The sequence below is a fragment of the Notamacropus eugenii genome, chromosome X (genome assembly GCF_028372415.1).
Source record: "Notamacropus eugenii isolate mMacEug1 chromosome X, mMacEug1.pri_v2, whole genome shotgun sequence".
Taxonomy (NCBI): domain Eukaryota; kingdom Metazoa; phylum Chordata; class Mammalia; order Diprotodontia; family Macropodidae; genus Notamacropus; species Notamacropus eugenii.
In genome coordinates this window covers 78,926,143-78,948,229 of record NC_092879.1, presented here as the reverse complement: position 1 = coordinate 78,948,229, position 22,087 = coordinate 78,926,143, and the positions used below count along the sequence as shown (strand labels likewise).

The 22,087-nt window shown below is 43.2% G+C and overlaps 1 protein-coding gene across 4 annotated transcripts in view; it reads left to right on the top strand.

Annotated features, from left to right (window-relative positions):
- The window catches only part of HDX (highly divergent homeobox), a 102,092-nt gene extending 100,351 nt beyond the window's left edge, over positions 1-1,741 (top strand). For all 4 annotated transcript variants that reach the window (XR_011971234.1, XM_072626897.1, XM_072626898.1 and 1 more), the window contains one exon: positions 1,177-1,741. Coding sequence is in view for 3 of the 4 variants with exons in the window: in XM_072626897.1 (XP_072482998.1) it covers positions 1,177-1,302 (126 nt within the window). In the remaining variant the exon portion in view is untranslated. The remainder of the gene's footprint in view (positions 1-1,176) is intronic.
- Positions 1,742-22,087: the final 20,346 nt, after the last annotated feature.

Here is a 22,087-nt window from a genome sequence, read left to right as displayed (position 1 = left end):
CTTTGGAGATGACCTTTCTGTATCAATATTCTCCATTTCAGCCAGAAGTTCAGCCTTTTAAACTGAGCAAAAGAAATGGCAGCCCTGCTTCGGTAATGAAAGCCTTGTTTCCCCATAGGTCTTAAAGTAACTCGGCTGTCCCTGTTACACAGCTTGTCCAAGGAGTGTGTTTCTAGTCTTTGGTATGGTAGGTTAAAATGTACTTTACATTTTAAAAGAAGGAAATGCATCCTGCCCTATTTCATCAGAAGATCTTGTGTCTTCACACATGTCCTTTATTTCATTTGTTCACATTTCTTAGTCTGTACCCAAGACCCCAACTAAGAACTAGAAATTGCTTAAATCTACTACACTGTTTTCAGTTGAGGGAGTGGCCAAATGGCCTCTCAATTTCTAAGCCCTAATGGCAAGATGGCCTTGTACAAGCCAGCCAGATAAAGGCCATTTCTTTGGAGTGGGCAGACACCAGTTCTGTACATCCTGCCAAAGCAATTGGCCAGTGGCAGAGGTGAGTCCCTGGTGGTCTGCTCAAGCAGCTCATTTGCCACACATCGGTACAGATGGATCATTTAGCCATCTGGATTCGCCAATATGGTTATGTCCCGGGAGGTTGCCCAGTCACCTGTGGATTGGGCCGTGACTCAAGGAGAGGTCTGGGACTCTTTAGTCTGTCCCATTCCATTTTGCTAAGGGCACTTGTTCTCATACCAACATGCAAAATAGCTCACGGTGAAGTGGAGATTGTCTCAGTGATGGAGAGCATAACTGGTACTGGCAGAGTTTAATAAGACCCACAATTTTCTGACTCTTTCATGGTGATTATCAGACCTGCTGCACTAGTCGTGATGAACTGGAGATGCCTAAAGCTCTCTAAAGTGCTTGTTGGAGAGTGGTTACTCATCTTCCCTCCTGGTTTCCCCTTTGTCCAGAGTACCTCTCCTGCATGATCTGTGCCCCTCAGTGTCTCCTGCTTTATAATTATTAAACTGTTGATGAAAATTTCCCTTCCAGATAAGGAATTTGTTATATTGTCACCAAAGAACCATGCAGACAGAGGATTCTTTCCCTAAATCCCTAGGAATAAATCAAAATGAGACACTTGCAAATTTTAACATAAACCTAGGAGAATCTGTCTATATACTAATCCAAAAAAATTGATTTTTTTTTGTGACCCAGGCCCTGCTGTCAGATTTACCTCCTGAATTAGAAGAGCTGGATTTCCATCATGCCTCGCCAGAGCCTGATGATACCTCATTCAGTTTGTCTTCTTTATCAGAGAAAAATGCCTCCGACAGTTTGTGATTTGGGGAGGGGGGGAGAATGGGGGGGGGCAACCTATGCTGCAGCCTTTGGGCTGCCTAACAGGTGTGCATTTCAAGATAGCTGCATTTTGTTGCCTGATACCCTTAAGTTGGAAAAACAAATTGAGGGAAGCAGACAGATTCTGTGAAGGATGGACATGATAGAATGGCTACAATTTAGGATGAAAAGAAATACGGGATTTCAAAGCTTAGTGTTTGGGGTTTGGGGGGTTTTGTAAACTGAGGAAGCTCTATGGGAAAAGCTTTATTTAATTTTTAGCAGTACAGCCATGAAATACTTAAATGTCTAATTTTGGAGAGATTCTGTTTTTCTTTTGTTTTGTAGAAGAGTCTTATTTTGAACAGTAGCTTTGAGCAGGGAACCAAGAATGCAAAAAAAAAAAAAAATAAAGGTATTTCAACACTACCTGTCAACACGATCAAACTTGACTAGCCTGGTTTTTGTGGCCTCCCTCTCTCTCTCTTCTCCTTTCCTTGTAATCCACATGCACTTGTACTCAGGAAAGCAGGCTTAGAATTGAACATGGACATGAAAAACCAGTTTGAGCCTGCATGAGTGTGAGGAATTATTCTTGGACCCCTGTGAAAATTTCATTTAAGTCAGAGATTGAACTAGAGAAGTGCTTACTAGCATGTAATCATGTCGTATAAATTGTTGCTCTCCTTCCACCTTCTTACCAAAATATCTGGGGTGGGACAGGGGGAAAACTGTGGAAGATTAATTCAATAACTTGAAGTCCAATAAATTATTATTTAATTTAAGTCCAGAAACAAAAGTATAACTATTATAAAAGATTAGACTCTTAATGGGAATTCTTGATCACTACAAATGGCAAATATCAGTAGGATTCACACTGTGCTGGTGAAGTTTGAGAACTGGGCTAGATAAAGTGTTGCCGGAATATGCTACCCTCATCACTGCCTTCATAATGTGTTTCAATTCATTATGTTTCATAAAACAGGAAAAGTCCAGGTAAGCTCCTGCAATTTTTGTATCTAGTTGCTCTGAGAGTCTGCACACTCCCCATGTAGAATGTGTACAGTGCCATCGGCCTAGGATGCCTGCCATCCTCCCAAAGCTGCCCCACTCTTGTTAATCAGGAGCCTCAGAATTTCCTGGATGCCATTTACTGAGCATTCAGGCCAGTTGGGCATGTTACCCAATTGTTCTATTAGCAGGCACCAGATGGCAACTCACTGTCGAAAAGACTTGGCTTCCTGAGTACCAGATGGCATTACCTAGACCTGACACAGGTAAATGCCAACTCGTCCCCAAGCACACAGTACTTTGTGACTTGGCACTATGGAATTGAGTTGCATGATTAAATACAGGAAAGATCAGTGTGGTAGGTGTCTGCCTTCATCATTTCAAAAATCAAATACTCCTTCTAAGTATTCATGCATGTTGTCATCAAAGCCAGGTTTGACCCCTTAAAATTCACAAATGTCTCCTTCTGACTCCACAGAAGGAGTTGCTTAGTGTATTCAACCCCAAAATGCCCATATACATGTATGCATATGTAAGTGTGAATTCATGAATTCATGTGATTTTGTCCATGTAGAGAACTCCCCTTGTGGAAATCTCTCCATTGACACATATCTTAACCAATCTAGGATTTCAACTAGTCCTAAGAAGTAGCCTGAGGCAAATAGAAGTTGGCTGGTTTGTCTAGGGTATATTTATACATATACATATATATTTATATATACATTATATATCCACATACATCTGCACCCATTTCTTTAATACTGTCAATGACATTATCCTTCCAACTCTCCTATTAATTTAAGAGTTTGTTATGGCCAACCCAATAACAGCCTTCTCCAAATTTTCGTCCTCAGATGATGTATGTACTGTTGTGGGACATGTACCTGCAGCCGTCCCTGGTTATTAGGACCTACCAAGGAATGCACCCCACTGACAGACCAGGAAACCAGGCTTATGTCAACATCACGAGGAGACAGTAGAGGAAAACCTTATTTGAGGAGGTTTGTACAGGCTGGGCCCTAGGAGTCCACACACATGTACCACACACATGTGTTCCACACATATGTACACTCAGAATTAGGCTCTCTCTGTGCCCCCCACCCTCTCCACAATCCAAATTCCATCAATAGACATGAATATGAGTAAGGCCCCAGAATCTCAAATATTAGGATGAACTTGGTCATTTCACTTTGATTTCCGTGTGGGACACAATACTTGTGATATAAAGCAGACGTGAGGAACTGGCTTCGTATGGTATCTGGAGAAAAGGAGATCCCAAATCAGCCAGTCTGTCTAAGGGCTCATCTCTTTTATAGTCAGTTAGTTTGCCTTCAATATCAGCAAATGAATTCATGAGCTTATTGATCTGGGTCTCCCTCTAATGGTGTCCATCACTGTCCACCTAGGCTTCTCATTCTGTGCTTCCCATAAGTCCTCTGTGGAGGTCCCACCCATTCAGTTACCTGGAAGCCATCCTCAAGCTCTTTTGACAGTTATCAGTACCCGTAGCCCCTGGGCTTTTTGATAGACTTTGATCTCAGTATCCAACTGGCCCACCCCTCTTTTCAGTCCTCTGCTTCCAGAGGCCTTGGCCCAGTGTAAAAGACTGGCTTGTTCAAGCTCTGCCAGTGGACGAGCTTTTGGTTCAGGCCCAGTGACAGAGGGCATGGACTGCCTAAAGACCTTATAAACCCTAACCCTACAGAAGACCACCACCAGTAGGTAACAAATCCCTTTACCACAGCAAGCTGTGAAATGAAGAATTCTTCTTACATCTTATTTTAACTTAAGCCCTTTTCTCATTTTCTTCTTGCTGTAAATGAAGACTGGCTGATTAGCTTTTCCATAATAACCTTTCGCACGCTCAGACCATAATTGTCACTTCTCAGACCCTTCTTCTCTAGGCTAAATAATCAATCAGTCAACAGATATTTATTGAGTGTTTGCTCTTTGCAAGACCCCATGCTTTGTGCTGCATCTTAATTCCCCAAGACTGCCAAGAATTATTTCTTGTTAACTATTTCAGTGGTGTTCATAAAAGTCATTCCCTTTGAAACAGAACCAATTAAACATTAAGCAGTCTCCTGGGGGTGATTCCTAGATGGAAACAGAGGATACAGTTTTGAGGAGGATCCGAGAGGACTCCAAAGGCCCAGTCTGCATTAATGTTTGTCAGAGTGGAGCCTATATCAATTCTCTCTGGCTCTTGAAGACATGGTGCCCTGGCACACTGGTATTCACACCATTCAGAACAACTTCACTCACCACCGGTGGAATTAAGATGCTTCTAAATTGGGACATGGTCCGTCTATAGCCGGAAACAGCAACACTACACTGCTGTTTCTGGGCAGGAAGAAGGGTTAGGGTTGGCAGATTGTAATTATGCACACTGGAATTGGAAGAGGATGCCAAGGTCAAGTATTCTATTAAACTATGAGGCCAAAAAGGATGGGCTCCCAGTGAGGCATTGTGGTAGAGGGGAAAAAGCACTGTGGTAGAGCATTGTGGTAGAGGGGAAAGGAGCTTTGTGCCCATAGGCAAATCTCTTCCTCTCTGGGCCTCAGTTTCCTCATCTATAAAATGAAAGGATTGCCTAGATGACCTCTCAGGTGCCTTCTAGTTCTAATATGCTGTGACTGATTTGCATGAGTTTAGAGCAAGGAAGAAATCATGGCTTGAATGGTACTATAGGGAGTCTTACTTAAAATTTTACTCCTAGAAAAGACAGTTTTTCTTCTGTAATATGTTATCACTGTTAGACTGTTGCTGTGTTACCCTCTTACCTCAGGTTTGAGAGGTAGAGGGGACTTTGTCTAACCCTCTCATTTTTTTGAGGAGGAAATTGTGACCCAGAGAAGGGAAAATTGTCTTCCCAGCATCATGTGGTGAGTTTAGTAATAGGGTAAGGTCTAGGAACTCAGGTCTCTGGATTCCCAGTCCAGCCCTTTTCCTACTGCAAACCATTTTGGGGAGGCAATTGGAGTTAAGTGACTTGCCCAGGGTCACATAGCTTGTAAGTATCTGACGCCATGTTTGAACTCAGGTCCTCCTGACTCCAGGGCCAGTGCTCTATTCACTGTACCACCTAGCTGTCCCCTGCAAGCCAACTCTTAGAGGAAGGATCACTGCCACTTCTCAGGAAGGCCAAGGCCAACATGAGAGTTGCATCACCATTTTGATGTCTGCCATGAGCTCAGGGCCCTGTGGATGCCTTCATCATTTCAGTCAAGTCACCATTGAGCAGCCATGAGAAAGTGAGAAACCACTCCCTGGGGGTCAGGCAAATGGTTGCACATAGTGAGAAAGACAAGAAGTAAATGGACCTTCCCTAGAAAGCTAGGGATGACTTGTGTGGGAGGTTCAGCTCTCAGCAAAACCATCTTGGTGGTAGGCACTTAATGGAAATGTTGGACATTGTTGAAGAAAGATTGGTAGGGGACCGATGAGACTTCACGCCACTCATTCTTTCTGCTTCACTGATAAGACTCTGCAAGGCAGCTGAACAGTATTATTCTAAGCACCCCTCATATTCAGGAATCATGTTTGGGAGATCACGTTTGAAGTTTGGGTAGGGAGTAGGGTATGGGGCAGGGGTTGGGGGGGAGGTGGTTCATTGTATTTGAAAGTCTCCTGCTCCTAGTTTGGCCTTGTGGGTCATTGAGATTCAATCTACTTACACTGAATGGTCTCTTCCTCTTTCCAGTTGGATGCCCTATGTTCACATTTAGGGAAAATGCTCAGAGCACTAACCAACCTGTCAGTGCAGGGAAAGTTGACTTATGAGAATATCTCTTTGTGCTGTGCAATAAGGTGTCTTGTAGCTACAGGTCTGGTAGGTTTGGATCGATTGATGCCACCTTGTGGTGCTGTCACCCAAATGTTCAGATGGATTACAGAATGCCCAAAGCATGGGTCAAAAGACATAATTGTGTTTGCAATTGATATCATCCTTGGCAGATAGCACTGTACTACCCACATACCAGGGCAATGCTATGGGATGCTGTACTGAAAGCCCCTACCAACTTGTGTGGCAGCAGCTAACATCCCTTTGAAATACTCCAAATTTAAGAGCAGATTTGTTAGAGGGAACGTTTCAAAACTTCTTGGCCATATGAAGGTTCGATTTAGCACGAACTTGTTGAGTTAATGGTTCCTCTTGCAATCTTGCATCCCGGGTTGCACTTACTACCTCTGAAACACTACCATTTAAAGCCACAGCAGACTGCAATGTGAACTTTTGTAGGGTTTTTATTTAAACTTTTATAGGCAATAAATGATTTCCAACAAATACACATCTATTTCTTCCTTTGCTCCTTTTCGAAGCTTTTGTGTTTCATGCAAGTTTTATTTTCTTTCTCGGTAGCTTTTTTCTTCCCTAAATAAGTTGCTCATAAAAAGGGAAATAAGGCAGGGGCTGGTGATAGATTGAGAGTGGGGGGGAGAAGTGGAAAACCCAGAACATTCGATTTGCAACTTGGTTGGCTTCCAAACAGAGATGTGTGTGTTGTTCTTAATAGACTTGAGCAGAGAACTGTTCCAGTACCAAGGAAATAAAAGGAATATTCCCTAATAGACAACAAACTCTTGTTCGAGATAGAATATGCAAATAGGAAATCCACCATGTGCAATGCAGCAGTGTGAACAAAGACAAGTGTTTTTCTCAAACGCTGTTTGTTGTCCTCCTCCAAGCACCCAAATCCTCCTGCCTCCTTCTGCTGCCAGTTTTGTGTACTTTCAATTCAGAGGAAACACATCCCTTCCTTGTCAAAACTTCATGGCAATTAAAAATGCCCATACTACTGAGGAGGGGAGGGGGGAGGGAAGAAGCATTTAATAAGCACCTACTACATGCCAGGCACTGTGCTAAATGCTTTGCAAATATTATCTCATTGGATCCTCACAATAACTGGAGGCAGAGGGGAGCACGTGCTGTTATTATCTCCATTTTACAGTTGAGGAAACTGAGGCAGACATTTTCCCCTCTTAGCTAAAAGGAGATTGTCAAGAATATTACAAGAAGAGGAAATGTGTGTGAATAGGGAATGTGTGTGCACAGGTTCTCCTCACTATACTGCCTTTTTCCTCATACATAAGTGAAAGATTTGGACCCACTGATCTCAAAAGTCCTTTCTACTTCTGAAATGCCATGGTTCTTTTTCTCCTATCTGAAAACATTTTGACTTTAGAAGGCAATGCAAAGAGAATGTTTTCAGATCAATGGGTAGCCGAGCAAGTTGACTTAAACTGGAAGTTTGGGGGGAAATGGTACCCGCAAAATGGAATCCCCCAATAAACAATCCAAGTATAACATAATGTACTGCCTGGGATACCCAAGACACTTTAGCTCATTAGACGTGTTCCCACTTGAGAAAAAGACATGCCTGCCCGTGTATCCAAGATTTTATCAATTGATGTCTTTGCTGAGGAACCTACTACTCTTACACCAGAAAACTCAGGAATGAATCTTGCATTAAAAAACTATTTAGGCTTTTTGTTGTTGTTTTGTTTCATTTTCCCATAAAGTTCCCTATATGTCGACTTCGGTTTACATGAAGAGTTCAGAATAATGTGGCTTGGAAATCCATGACACTTTTGTGGCATCCTTGGAACTCCATACCATGTTTGGCACCTGCCTAGGTGAACTATGGGAATTAATCAGCAAACACTTCGTAGTTGTCTTACTATGTGTCAGGCACTGTGCAAAGTGCTGTGCAAAGTATTGTCTGAACTGCTGCAAGATTAAGCAATTTGCCCATGGCCATGCAATATTTTAGCTAAGCCCAGGACTTCTTGCGTCCAAGGACACTATCCCAGATTGCCTCTCACCCTGTCAGTGATGACTCAGAAAGTCATGGTGATGACTATGGCCAACCCTGGGAGGAGCCTTTCTGAACTTAGCCAAAAGGAAAAGGAAAAATACTAGACCCTTCCCTCGGAGAGCTTGCATCCTAATGGAGGAGATAACTTGTACATGACATAAGTATGAAATACTCACAAAGTAGATACAAGATGACTTTGGAAAGGAAGGCTCCATTAGTGGGGGGATCAGAAACAGGACTCCTACAGAAGGCAGTGCTTGAGCCGTCTTACAGGAAGTCTGAGGGTCTAAGAGGCAGACGTATTTTATTTTTCAAAGATCCATGACCTCACCTCATGGGTTCTAGGGCTTCTTCTGTAGTCTCTGAATCTAAATAGGTTAGCGTTTTGGTGAGGGAGGGGGTTGGGCCAGACCCGTTCAATGCAGGGAACTCGGTGTGGAAACTCCAAGCACAAAACAAATCGCTAACTGCCTAATTTATAGTCTAGGGATGGGGAACCTGTGGCCTTGAGGTCACATGTGGCTTTCTATATCCTTAAGTGCATCCTTTTGACTAGACTCCAAATTTTATAGAACAAATCCAGTCAGATTTCAATCAAAAGGCCCCACTTAAGGACCTGGAAAGCTACATGTGGCCTCAAGGCAGCAGGTTCCCCATCCCTGGTCCTAGAATATTGTCTGAACTGCTGCAAGATTAAGCAATTTGCCCATGGCCATGCAATATTTTAGCTAAGCCCAGGACTTCTTGCATCCAAGGACACTATCCCAGATTGCCTCTCACCCTGTCAGTGATGACTCAGAAAGTCATGGTGATGACTACTGCCAACCCTGGGAGGAGCCTTTCTGAACTTAGCCAAGCTAACTGGGTCCAGGAAGAACTCTGGTTTGGGAAAGCTGGCTCTTGCAGGTTTTCTAAATTGTGTTAATATTGAATTTCTCCTGTGAAAGCATGATTGATATCAAGCTTTCATTTCACTCAGATATTCAAATGAATCAGTCATCTCATTGATTTAGGAGTTTCTTTCAATTATGAAGATGGCAACCTGTCCTTGCTTGCCCAGACTCTTGCTTATACTCTGCCCAGAGTTCACCACAAAATCATTTAACAATTGGATCCAACCAATGAAATTTAGATAATGCAATATTATGTGCAGCAAGCCCTTCTTTTAAGGACCCCTCTCCAGTCTTTCCTCCATCCAGCTGTCAAAGTGATCTTCCTAAAGCACAGATCTGACCGTGTGACACCTCCCCACACACACACACACACATATACCAATCCCCACTCCATAAACTCCAATGGCTCCCTATTACCTCCATGATCAAATATAAAAATCTCTATTTAGCATTCAAAGCTCTTCATAATCTGGCCTCTTGCAACCTTCCCAGTCTTCCTACACCTTCTCCTTTCCATGTATTCCATGATCCAGAGACACATGATACTCCAACTCCCAGATCCATACCTGTTCTCTGCCTGTTCACCATGCCTGAAATGCTCTCCCTTCTTAGAGAGAGCTGGGTGGTGGGTGCAATGTATAGAGAGCTGGGCCCAGAGTCAGGAAGACCTGAGTTCAAGTGTAGCTTCAGACACTTATTAGCACTGTGACTCTGGGCTGGTAATGTCACCTCACTCAGCCTCTGTTTCTGCAAGTTTTGGGAGAGTTGAGTTATTTATCAGTCATATCCAACTCTTGGTGACCCCATTTGAGATTTTCTTAGTAAAGATCCTGGAGTGGTTTGCCATTTCCTTCTCCAGCTCATTTTACAGATGAAGAAACTGAGGCAAACTGGGTGAAGTGGCTTGCCCAGGGTCACACAGCTAGGAAGTATTTAAGCCCAGATTTGAACTCAGGAAGATGAGTCTTCAGGACTCCAGTTCCAGCACTTTATTCACAGTGCCACCTAGTTGCCCTTCCTTTACTTTAAAATAGGCATTAGAACAGCATCTACTTCCAAGGGTTGCTGTGAGGATCAAATGATAAAATTTTTGTAAAACACTCAGGACAGTGCCTGACTCCTAGCTGGCACTTAATAAGTGCTTATTTCTTTCCTCCCTCCCTCTCTCCCTTTCTTCCTTCCTTCCTTCTTTCCTTCCTTTCTTTCTTCCTTCCTTCCTTCCTTCCTTCCTTCCTTCCTTCCTTCCTTCCTTCCTTCCTCCCTTCCTTCCTTCCTTCCTTCCTTCCTTCCTTTCCTCCTCTTCCCCACCTCCTGGCTTTCCTGGCTTCCTTCAAGTATCAGCTAAAATCCCATGTGTAAGAAGCCTCAATGCCAGAGCTTTCCCTCTGATTATCTCCAGTTTATCTTGTCTGTATCTTCTTTGGACACAGTTGTTTCCATGTTTTCTCTCCCACAAGACTGTGAGATCCCCAAGGGCAGAGATTGTCTTTTGCTTTTCTTTGTATCCCCAGCACTTAGCATGGTGCCTGGAATGTAGTAGATGCTTAACAAATGTTTGCTGACACCTTCATTATTTAGCATCCTAATCTAGAAAATGTGGTTACACAACATAATCTGTACGGTCCCATCTAACTTTGATTTCAAATCCATGGAATCTCTTGTAACTCTCATTTTCCCACTGCCTCTATCATTCCTTGATAATAAATTGGGTCTTGAGGGAGGCTTATGGTATCTCACTATCAGAAGACAGTGTTGTAAAAGAGAAAAGACTACTGGATTTAGAGTCAGAAGACCTGGGATCAAATTCTGGCTCTGCTTCTTACTAGTGTGGCATTGGGCACATAATTTGACCTGTCAAATAAGGGCCTTGGGGCTAGATAGTCTCTAGTGTCTCTTTGAGCTCCAAAGCTATGATCCCTTGTGTTAGATACCATAGCAGTAATGCTAGGCCTGGTTCCACATAGCTTAAGTTGCATGGGACCAGACTCACGGGTGTAAGTCCCTGTCGGTACAGTTACCATCATTCAAGGCCTGTTCCATGGCCACATACTTTGAGTATGCCCAACCACCTCTTAGTAATGCTTGTCCCAACTCTCATTTTACAGATGAGGAAATTGAGGCCCCAAGAGGTATCAGCAGAATCACAGAATTTTGGAGGTGAAAGAGATCTCAGTGGCCACCTGGTCCAACCCCATTCCAGTCCGCTCAACAGGAAGTCCGTCATCCTTTGCTGGAAGTCCTCTAATGAGGGGTCACCAAAAGCTCCTGAGGTAGCCCATTCCCCTTTGCAATAACACTGATTGTTAGGAACAGTCTCCTGACATCAAGCCCTATTGTGCCACTTTACAACTTCCACCACCTGCTCCTAATTCTGCCCTCTGGGGCTGAGCAGAACAAGCCAAATTCAGTGTGTTTTCCACCATCTAGCCCCAGCTCAACTAGGGCAGATTCACTTCTTTGGGTTAATTTGTTTTACAGTAGAAATATCCTCGGAAGGCTTAAAGCTGGGGCATAAGGCGGGTGCAATGTCATCTGGACCTTAATACAAATTGGCCTAAGTAGCCGATTCCCAGAGTTAGCTAAGACCTGTATACTAAAGGAGTAGGTCATGGAAAGGGGAAGAGGGAAATTTGCAGCATCCAGTATTTCTGAGGAGGTCAGACGGGAATAGAGCATCAGAGCAGAGGCCTTGAGGAGAGAAACCTGGAGGTTCCCAATTAGGAGTCACCTCCTTACAAAGATGGCTCTGCTAGAACAGCCCAATGCAGCAACCCTGTCAGCAGGGGCATTGCCTAGACCTGCACACAATGCCCTCCTCTCACCCCAGTCCTGACAGCAGAAAGAGGAAGATGACTAGCCCCATTTCACAGATGAGGATACTAAAGGTCTTTCTTATGTTGACCCTACCAAGAAAACAGCCAAGATGGGAACCTTGGTTTACTGTCCTTTCCATCATACTATAGTCCATCACTTACTGAGAGCAACAAATCAGCCTTTTCCCCATTGGAAAATTCCCCTTTTCCTCTCATGGGCTCAGAGTTAATTTGCCTTCCAGTCTACCAGGTAGTGGCTTGGACGCTAGACCAATTGAGCTCCTTAGCTCATCTGGAAGAAAGAATCCACTCTTAGTAAAAAAAAAAAAATTCTAAAGAATATACTTTGACACCTCAAAAATCCATTTTCTCACAAAGGAGAGGAGAGAGGGAAGAAATAAGCATTTCTATGTCTCCTACTATGTGCCAGGCACTGTGCCAAGTGCTTTTTACAAATATTGTCTCATTTGATCATAGGGGGTGCCCCCTTCACTGATGCTGGTCATAGCCCCTCCACGATTTAGAACACCATCTTTATAAGTTACTATGGGGCCCCCCCAAAAAACCACCTGGTGACCACCCTGGAAGGAAACTCCATTTGTTTTTATAACTTTCTCTGTAGAACTCTTCTATTAATTTCATGGAAAATGTTGACCTCTGAACTACTTCATGAACACTTGTGTTATAAAGAATACAGATTGCCTGCAGAAATCCATTTATGTGCCTTTAGTTCCCTATCCAGGAAAATCTAGCCAGTAGCATCAGTTCTGGAAGAACAAAGCTCCCCTTTGGCCTAAACTCGTTTTACATTGTAGGATCAGACTTACAACTGGAAATGACCTCGGAGGTCATTGAATCTGAGCCCCTCATTTTACAAATGAGGAAATTGAGGTCTACAAAGGTTAAATGACTTGCCCAAGGTCACACAGTTAGGAGGAAGTAGAGTCCAGATTCCAACTCAGGACTCTGACTCCAAATTCTGCACTCTTTTTTAAACCATACAGACTCTATTTTTACATAAATTTCCTGTCCATTCTTCTATGCATCCTTGCTATTCAGTAATGTTTTCCTTGGTTAATCTTGGGTACTCTGGAAAATCCTTCATTTACACATATCTGCTAGCCAGTTAGATCAGAGGGAAGGATGATATATTTATCTTTGCTAAACCAGTCTACAGGACTCGAGGCTATTTTCCTAATTCCATGACACTGGTTAGAGAAATAAAATAATAATTTCATTTCTGTATTAATATTTTATGTTTATTATTATTTTATTTTATGTTTAAGCAATGCAAGAAAACAGTTCAGTTGGAAACACAGCAGTGGTGCCACAGGGAATGGGGAAATTGATGTCTAGGAGTATAAACAAGAGCTGTGAGGTCAGAGTGAGCTGGACTGCAGGCTCAGAAGCCCCTAGCACTACACACTAGCAAGCTGCTGATGCATTAAAGCTGCTGTCAAAGAAATAGGGCTTCTTTAAACCAAACTGGAGGCTCCTAAATAGCCCCTTTTTGGCCTTTCATCTGGTAGGAATCCGGGCCTCATTCCTACCTAGCCCCTAACTTGGCATGGAGTAATGAATTGCTTACTAAATGCAGAATTGGCTGAATTGGACAGAGGCTGGAATATTTCAAAGAGAGTACCTGCTCCCTAGTCCTCCACTGGCCTCAGTCTATCCTTTGTCCATTAAGCAGAGATGGTAGGAAATGACTTCTGGGACCTCTTTCTACTGGGACCGAGTTCGCAAACTCAGTGCCTCCATTCCGTTCCAGTCCATCCCTATGTCTGGACTTGCCTCTCACAATTCTTACCTTCCTTCAAGGCTCAGATCCTATACAGGGGTGGGGAATCTGGGGCCTCAAGGTTGCATGTGGCCTTCTAGGTCCTCAAGGGCAACCCTTTGACTGAATCCAAACTTCACAGAGCAAATCCCCTTAATAAAAGGATTTGTTCTGTAAAACTTGGACTCAATCAAAAGGACCTAGAGGGCCACATGTGGCCTCGAGGCCACAAGTTTCCCCACCCCTGTCTTGTACCATCTCCTACAGGAAGCCTTTCTTGATCTTATTCCTCCTAAAATTATGTATGTATTTATCCATTTTAGGGATGGGTCCCCCCCAAGTACAATTGATGGAAGCACTTTTGTTGCAAGGACTGTCTGATTTGTATCTGTATCTGCAGCACAGAGTTAAGTTCCTTATAAATACTTATTGGATTAGATTAGGCTGGATCAGGAAGCAGGTATGTCTTGATTGTCTGTTGTGAAACTAACATTGCAAGTCCCTTTAAGGGATACGAAATTATATAAAAAAAATCTCTTCAAAGATCTAACAATTTATCTGGGGAGAAAAGCAAATTTTGATGGAGAATCTGAATCTCCACATTGGAAGCAACCTTTGAGATCTATCTCCTGATCAGCATCCTCTAGCTTGTCAATGTCCCACCCAGAAATAAACACAGCACTCAAGATGAGGTCTGACGAGGTCAGAGGAGAGTACAGTGTGTCTGTTGCCTCTCTCTGTCTGGACACTGGCTTCTGTTCATGTAGCCTGAGCTATGTAGTGGAGACAAGCTGTCACTAATATGTAAATTTCACATCAGTTCCTTCTCATCCCATGAAAATGGGCCACTGTTCTCTTGTTCAGGAGCCTCTCAAGGGGGATCAATTTCTCCCCATTAAGTGCTCCAAATCACTGAGGAAATAAGCCTTCTACTTCTTGGATCCTTAAGTACATACTGCTCATTTCAAATCTAAGCCTGTCCTTTACAAGGAGTATTAAATATGGCTCCCTCTAACTCACAAAATGTCTGGATTGAATTTCAAATCATACTGGGACTTTCAACAAGGCTGGAAAAAGCTGAGTATAAACTGGGTTCTCTCATGCCTAGTGAAAATCGTTATGAAAAAGATAGGATTTTCAACTGCCCTCTTGCTAGAAAACCATCCCCAAGAGTGTTAGGTTTGATTAATTGTAGTTTCAGTATGTAGCCAAAGGCTGAAAACAGTTTAGGTTGTACAACAGGGGACTAAACAGCGAGGGCTCAGTCCAGGGAATGGGTTTGTTTGGTAAGCCTGTTTTTGGAAGGACCAGAAGATGTGGGTATTCTATGACCATTGTTGGTCCATTTACAGCTGTCTTTTTGGTTGGTTGCTAAGCCAGAATTGGATGTGCATATAAAAGATTTCAAAAAACATTCTTTTGTGCCTGGTTGTGTTCAAATGAGGAGGCAAAGACTGCTGCAAGCCTCTGGGTGGGGTAAGAGCAAGCTAGTAGTAGCCAGAGCCTCATGAAGCTATGAGGACCCAGACCTGCTGTTGAGTCTGTCCCTGTTGTGTCTATTGTTTCCTGCCTAGGTGAAGAAGTTTTAGATACAGAACAAACTAGGTTGCTACCCTGTGAGCTTGGAAAATTCAGAAGTTCAAGCCCACTCATGGTGAGGAGTGAAGTCCCAAGGTATCTTCTTGACCAGTGTAGCAACAGATAAAAGGTAGCCAGAGGGAATAATTTATCCATTGTGTCTTAGCTATACTGAATCTGGGAAGAACACATCAGAATGGGGACTCAGGCTGATAGCCTTAAGAAGACACCTCTAACCCTTCAGGGATATCCCTAGCAACCTGAGGGGAAGATATAGTCTTGGTCTGACTTGCCAGTGAAAGTGGAAGTTCGGATAAGACCTCCTGAGGATTAAAAAATTACATTTGTAATAAGGAAACAAAACCTGACCTCTAGATAGTATTTTTAATTTGCCAGGGTTTCCCCCTAGAGGGTCATGGGGTCAACCTTAGGGGCCCCTCTCCCTCCCTACCAAAAGTATATCCAGGTGAAATCTGGTCACAGTGAGTGTCCTGAGCAGCCTTGAAGGAGAAAGAGGATGGTATTGAAAGGTTGGGATGGGTAATCTGGCTTAAGGATGTCTGATAACTTGCTGGACTTGGAGTCAGGATGAGCTGAGTTTGAATTCCGCCCCAGACATTTATTAGCTCTGTGTTATCTCTCTCAGTCTAAGTTTCCTCATCTTTAAAATGGGGATAACAATAGCACCTGGCTCATAGGGTTGTTAGGAGGTTCAAATAAGATCTTCTGGGTCAAGGCTTGGCAAACTTTTATAATGATAGCTAGCAGTTATATAGCTCCTACTATATGCCAGGCACTGTGCTCAGGGCAAAATATTTTGTCATTTGATCCTCACAGAAACTCTGGGAAAGTAGGCACTGTTATTATCTCCATTTTACAGTTGAGGAAACAGGCAAACAGAAGTGAAGTGACTTGCCCAGGGTCACACAGCTAGTGAGTGTCTGAAGCAGGATTCAAACTCAACTTTTCCTGACTCTTAAACCTAGAATGCTATCCACTGCGCCAATGAACCATTAGTGATTTCTATTTGACACCCTGATGATATCACGTATGCTTCAGTGCTTTTTTAGCCCCAGCTGATGGGGTTCCTTGCCTCTCTCTAGCATGTGATTCACCAGTGGATGGCCCCCCAAAGGCCTGGACTTGGGGTGATCATTCCATATCGTCATTATCTAAGAACTTTAAACTCAAAAAAGAATTAGATGAATTCTGGATGAGGGGAGAAGCATGAACCATAGTTAAAGAGCCTACCAAGTGTTCAACTATGGATGAGGAGAACTAAGGGAAATAGCTCCCCCTCCCACTGGGTTTCTGCCATGTTTCTTGGCATTTAGCATGTGATGAATAAGCCATCTCAGCAGAAAGCCCTGAGTAATGTCATAATGGACACCATACTTCCCACTTTGCCAATCACTTTCACACACATGATCTCATTTGGGAGGTGGGAGTCTGCCCTTTGCCACTGGTGAGTTGTGTGACCCTAGGCAATTGCCTTGACCTCTCTGGGCTGCAGTTTCCTCACTTATAAAATGGAGATAATAATACAGAAAGAACCTGCTTGAGGCTCACCCCTCATAATTAATCAGTTGCCAAATTTTGCTTGGGGTTTTTCTTTTTTATATTTATGAGTTAAATTTATTTTATCTTTTAAAAATTATTTTGTATTAATGTCTTTTGGCTTTATATTATAATTATTTCTCATGGACCACTCCCCTAGATTGAACCCTCCTTTGACATAAATCAATTAGCAAGCATTTATTAAGCACCTACTATGTGCCAGGTACTGTGCCAAGCATGTTGGTAAAAATGGCAAAAATTGGTCCCTGCCCTCAAGGAGCTCACACTCTAATGGGGGAGTCAACATGCTAACAGCCATGTACAAACAAGCTATATACAGGATAAATTAGAGATAATCAACAGAGGAAAGGCACTAGTACTAAGGCTTCTTGTAGAAGAGGGAGGCCAGGAACAAGAGTGTTCCAGGCATGGAGGACAGGCTGTGAAAATATCAACAGTCTGGGGATGGAGGATCATGTTCAAGGAACAGGTACCATAGGCCAGTGTCATTGGATCATGGAGATCATAGAGACACAGAGGGCAGTAAGGTATACAAAAATTAAAAAGGTAGAAAGGAGCCAAGTTATGAAGAGCTTTAGAAGCAGAGGATGTCATATTTGATCCTGGAGGTAATAGGGAGCTGTTGGAGTTTACTGAACATAAGGATGGACACAATCAGACCTGTATCTTAGGAAGATTGCTTTGTTAACTGAGTAGAAGATAGACTGGAATACAGATGGACAATCTCTGAAACAAAGAAAAAAGCTAAAAAAAATCCATTACAGAAAACGTAACTGACTGTATATAATACTCTGTCATAGTATTCCCCCACCTCTCTGCTGGGAGTGAGGAGTTTGTTATTGCATAGAAATGTTTCACTGCCTTCTTCTGCTTTGGCTGCTAAGAAGGCATTTGCCCTCTCCTCCCACTTGCTGTGTTTGATTCGAAATCCAGTGTAACCAATGGATAACGGATGAACTTTCCCTTCTTGGCTGTCTTTTATCCATTGCTCCGCTGGTCAACCAGGTACCATGAGTCTTCATTCTGCACCAGACTCAACTGCCTGCAAACTCTAGCATGAACTGCAATATGGGACCTGTACTGACCTGATCTTTCAGAAGATCTAGGGTTGCAGCCCAGTGTGTTGTATATGCAATGTTTCTTTAGCTAAGCCATTCTTTTGGAATATTGTATCACAAGGGCTCCTCTTGTGTAGAGTAGAAGCTACTAGTTCTTGAACTGCTTCTTTTTGGATGCATATAGTATTTTTTCTTTGACTTGTAAACTCTGAGTTTTGGCTGGATTTTGGTTCCTGGGAATTTTTATTTTGGGGTTCTTCCAGGAGGTGGTTTTGCCCTCTGGCTCTAAGAGATCTGGACAGTTTATGTTTTTTTTTTTATTTCTTGGAATATGGTATCCAAGCTTTTTGATATTATATTCCTTATATTTTCCTCTTTTTTATTCTTTTGGATTTATTTTAATATTTCTTATTGCCTCAAGAGTCATCATTTTCTGTTTGAGCCACTATAATTTTCAGAATTCAATTCTTGGGCAGAGTTTACCACTGTCCGTTCAAAGGCATTAATTCTCCTTGCTATTATTTTCTCCTTACTTATTCCATTTTGTATCTCTTATTTCATTTCTTTCAGGTACTCTTAGACATTTTGTGGCCAAAACATTCTCTTCTACTTGGACTTAAGTTACTTTCTTGTGGATTTACCCCGTGGGTATCATTTAGTCCAAGATATTTCTCCATTGCATTTGATGTTTTCTTCTGTTTACTCATATCTCCCATCTCAGTTTCTGGGCTGGGGGCTAGTGCTTGACTCAAACTCTTCTCCTGTACTCTTGGATGGTGTCGGTAGGCTCTGCTTGATCCTGAGTGCAGTGGCTAAGATTAGTTCCTGCCTGCTGCAGGAATTGTCTGGCCCTGTCTCCTGGATCCAGGCCCAGGCTGCCTGGATGTTGGATTGGGCCAGGGCATCCTGGAAGCTGGTTTGTCCTGGTCTCCTGCCATAGCTAGAATCCCTAGGTCACCCTGCACTGAGAGCTGATGCTCTGGCTCTGTCTTCTACTATGGATAGGGCCCCTGGGTCTCTTGAGCTGAGAACTGCTGCTCTGTCTGAGTCTGCTGCTGTGAGACATATTTTTCATTTCACCTCCCACTCTTCCTAGCTTGTTCCCTCTCTGCATTTCCATAGGATTCTGGCAGTCTTTTTTTTCCAGTCCTAGACTGGCTGGGAGAGTAACCCTAAGTGTGTGCTGATTTGGTTTTCTTTATCATTGTTCCTTCTGGTGTATATCTGCCTCCACCCCCCAAGTCCTTTGGCATTTAAAGCTCTTCAAAGCCTAGCCCCTTCTTTCCAAACTTCTTACATTCTACAACACACAAAAGGAGGCAGCCAAGGTCCCCCCTTTCTTATACCAGGGGATATCTTATATGGAGGCACCTTATGCCATGGACTTGAGACCAGGCACAGCAGCAGATGCAAAGAGGAGTGAGCTAAGTCCAGTTTCTGCCCTCTGTAAAGGAAGAAACTGGCAGGAGCTTGGTGCTCTTTCCTCTAACCCTCCAACTATAGAAGAGAGGAGGCTGAGGGAGCTAATATCAATCAAGGCTTGAGTTAACATCAGGTGGTGAGTTTAGCAGTGAGGAGCTTATTCTGGAAGGGCCATCTTGTTCCCTGGAGTTGAAAGCAGGCAGAGTAGCAAATACAAAGTGGATACAAAGTAGCCCCTCCAAGACTACCTTCCATCTACTCTGCATTTCTCCTGGATGCTCGCATTTCTAGATGGCAGCTTTTCTGTTCCAATGTAAACTATTTGAGAGCAAGGATCTTTGATTTGGTTGTTTTTTCTTCGCTTCCTCAGCACTTAGCAGAGTGCCTGGCACATAAGCCAGTAAAGGGCTTTGCAAACTTTAAAACTCTATATGTCTCTGTAGTTATTATACCATTTTGACCCATTTTAGAGATGAGAAAAAGACAAGAAGTGTGACATAGTAGTTCATCCTTAGACTCTGGAATTCCTGGATTCAAGTTTCACCTCTGATACCTATTAGACATCTATCTTCTCAGTGCTCTGGACAGCTCTCTAAGTTGCCGACCTGCAGCCATGAGAGGACCTTCCACTTCTGGAATTCTCTACACAGATAAAATCACAGGTCCCAGAAGTATTTTTTATAGAAGAATAAATAGAGGTTTGGAGTGGTCAGCTGACTTGTCCAAGGTCACACATCCAGGTGCAGTCAGAAGGTGAAACCAGGTCTTCTGATTTTAAAATCAATACTCCTGCTATGGAATTGTTGGCTCAGTTAAATAATAACTAAATCCTGTGCTATAGCTTTAGGGAGTAAATGGAACAAACACGACAAAGTAGTTTCTGTGCTATAGAAACGTAGATCTGTAACTTGACTTTTCAATCACCTGGCTGTAATGTTTTGGCTTTTTCTTTTAAAAAGTTCCACTGAAGGGCCTTGATTTCCTCAGCTGTAAAATGAAGGGATTGGCCCAGATAATCTCCAGGGCATTTCTACCTCGAAATCCTCAAATCCAACTAATCTATAAGCATATGGACTGTTAAATCTGATGCCTTTTATCTGGCTCTTGTCTCCCTGGACTTCCCTGCAGTTTTGGCCATTGTTGACCTCCTCCTTCCATGGGGTCTCTCCTCCCTTGACTTCTATTACACTTGTCTTTCCTGGTTACCTGCTTTTTTATCAATATCCCTCCTTCCCCAGCGACCTCATTTGTTCCCAAGGATTCAGTCATCACTTACGTGCATTTCGTTCCCATCTCTCAACATCCAGCCCTGAGTTCTTTCCTGAGCTGTAGTCCCAACCACATGACATTGTCAGTTTCTTAAAGTCAGCATGTCTAAAACAGAACACATCTTTCCCTCTAAATTTGTTCCTTCTCCAAATTTCTTATTTCTGTTGAGATGAGGGCTCTGCCAGCTTCCCGGTCACCCAGATTCACAGCCTCACTCTTCCCTTCCCCTTCCTTCCTACCATATTCAATCAGTTGCCAAATCTGGACAACACCTCAGGTATATGGCCCCTTTTCTCCTCTTGCTAGGTCTCTACCTTGGGCAGCTGGTTGGTCCAGTGGATAGAGCAAAAGATCTGGAGGCAGGCACACGAGTTCAAATGCTGCCTCAGACACTTACTAGCTGTGTTACCCTTGGAAAATCCTTGAATCTCTATGTGTCTCAGTTTCCTCATTTGTAAAATGCAGATAATAATAGCATCAATGTCCCAGGGTGGTTGTGAGGATCAAATGAGATAACGTATGTGAAGTACCTAGCAAATTTACATGTGGTTTATCAAAGCTGTTATTATTCATTCAGGCTCTCTTCCCTTCTCATCTAGACCATTGCAAAAGCCTCCTAATTGGCATCCTTGCTTGAGTCTCCTCTCCAACCCATCCTCTATGCTGCTGCCAAGGGAATTGTTCCTGTGGCATAAATCTGCCCATGTCACTACCCTGCTCAAACACCTTCTATGGCTCCCTGCAACCTCTAGGAAAAGAGGAAAACTCCTCAGCCTGGCATTGAAAGTCCTCCACACTTCCACATTTCTAGCATTCATTCACATTCCTCACCTTCATGAAATCTGGTCCAATCAGACCAGATGACTAGCATCTATCCAAACTTGCTAAAAGACTTCCCATTTTCATACATGCCAAACCAAGCCCCATGCTTGGCATGCTCTTCTTTCTCAATTCTGTTTTCTCACCTGTTTTCATTCTAACCTTGGGACAGGGGTTGCCTCCTTCCTGAAGGCTTCCCTGTTCCCCTCCCCCCACCACACACACACACACACACACACACACACACACACACACACACACACACACACACTCCTACTTACTCCTCCTCCCTCCATTCTCCAATGACCAATGACTGTGGATTTTTTACTTGTATATATGTTACATGCCCCTCCCCCTCCCAGATGAGTGTAAATATTCTTGAAGACTAGAAGGAACCATTCTCTGAGTAATCTTAGGCCTAGCACAGTGTTCTGCATGCAGTAGGTGTAGGTGCTTTCTGAATGGCTGAATTTAATTGAATTGTGGACAAATTAGCAAGCTGTGGACTTGCATACTGCAGCCTGACTTTAGATGGGACACTGATCAGAAGTGACAAATGTGTTAATAATAAGAGTTAATATCCTAATAACTTTCTGGAGCACAAGTGGGTATCTTCATTTACTGGGTCTCCATATCAACACAGAGATCTGCGTGTGGAGGCACCGGCTTTGAGGGGAGGACCTGAGACCGTGCTGAGAAAAGAAGCAAATGGAGACATGGGGGGACACTGACCTGAGAGTGCTCGGTC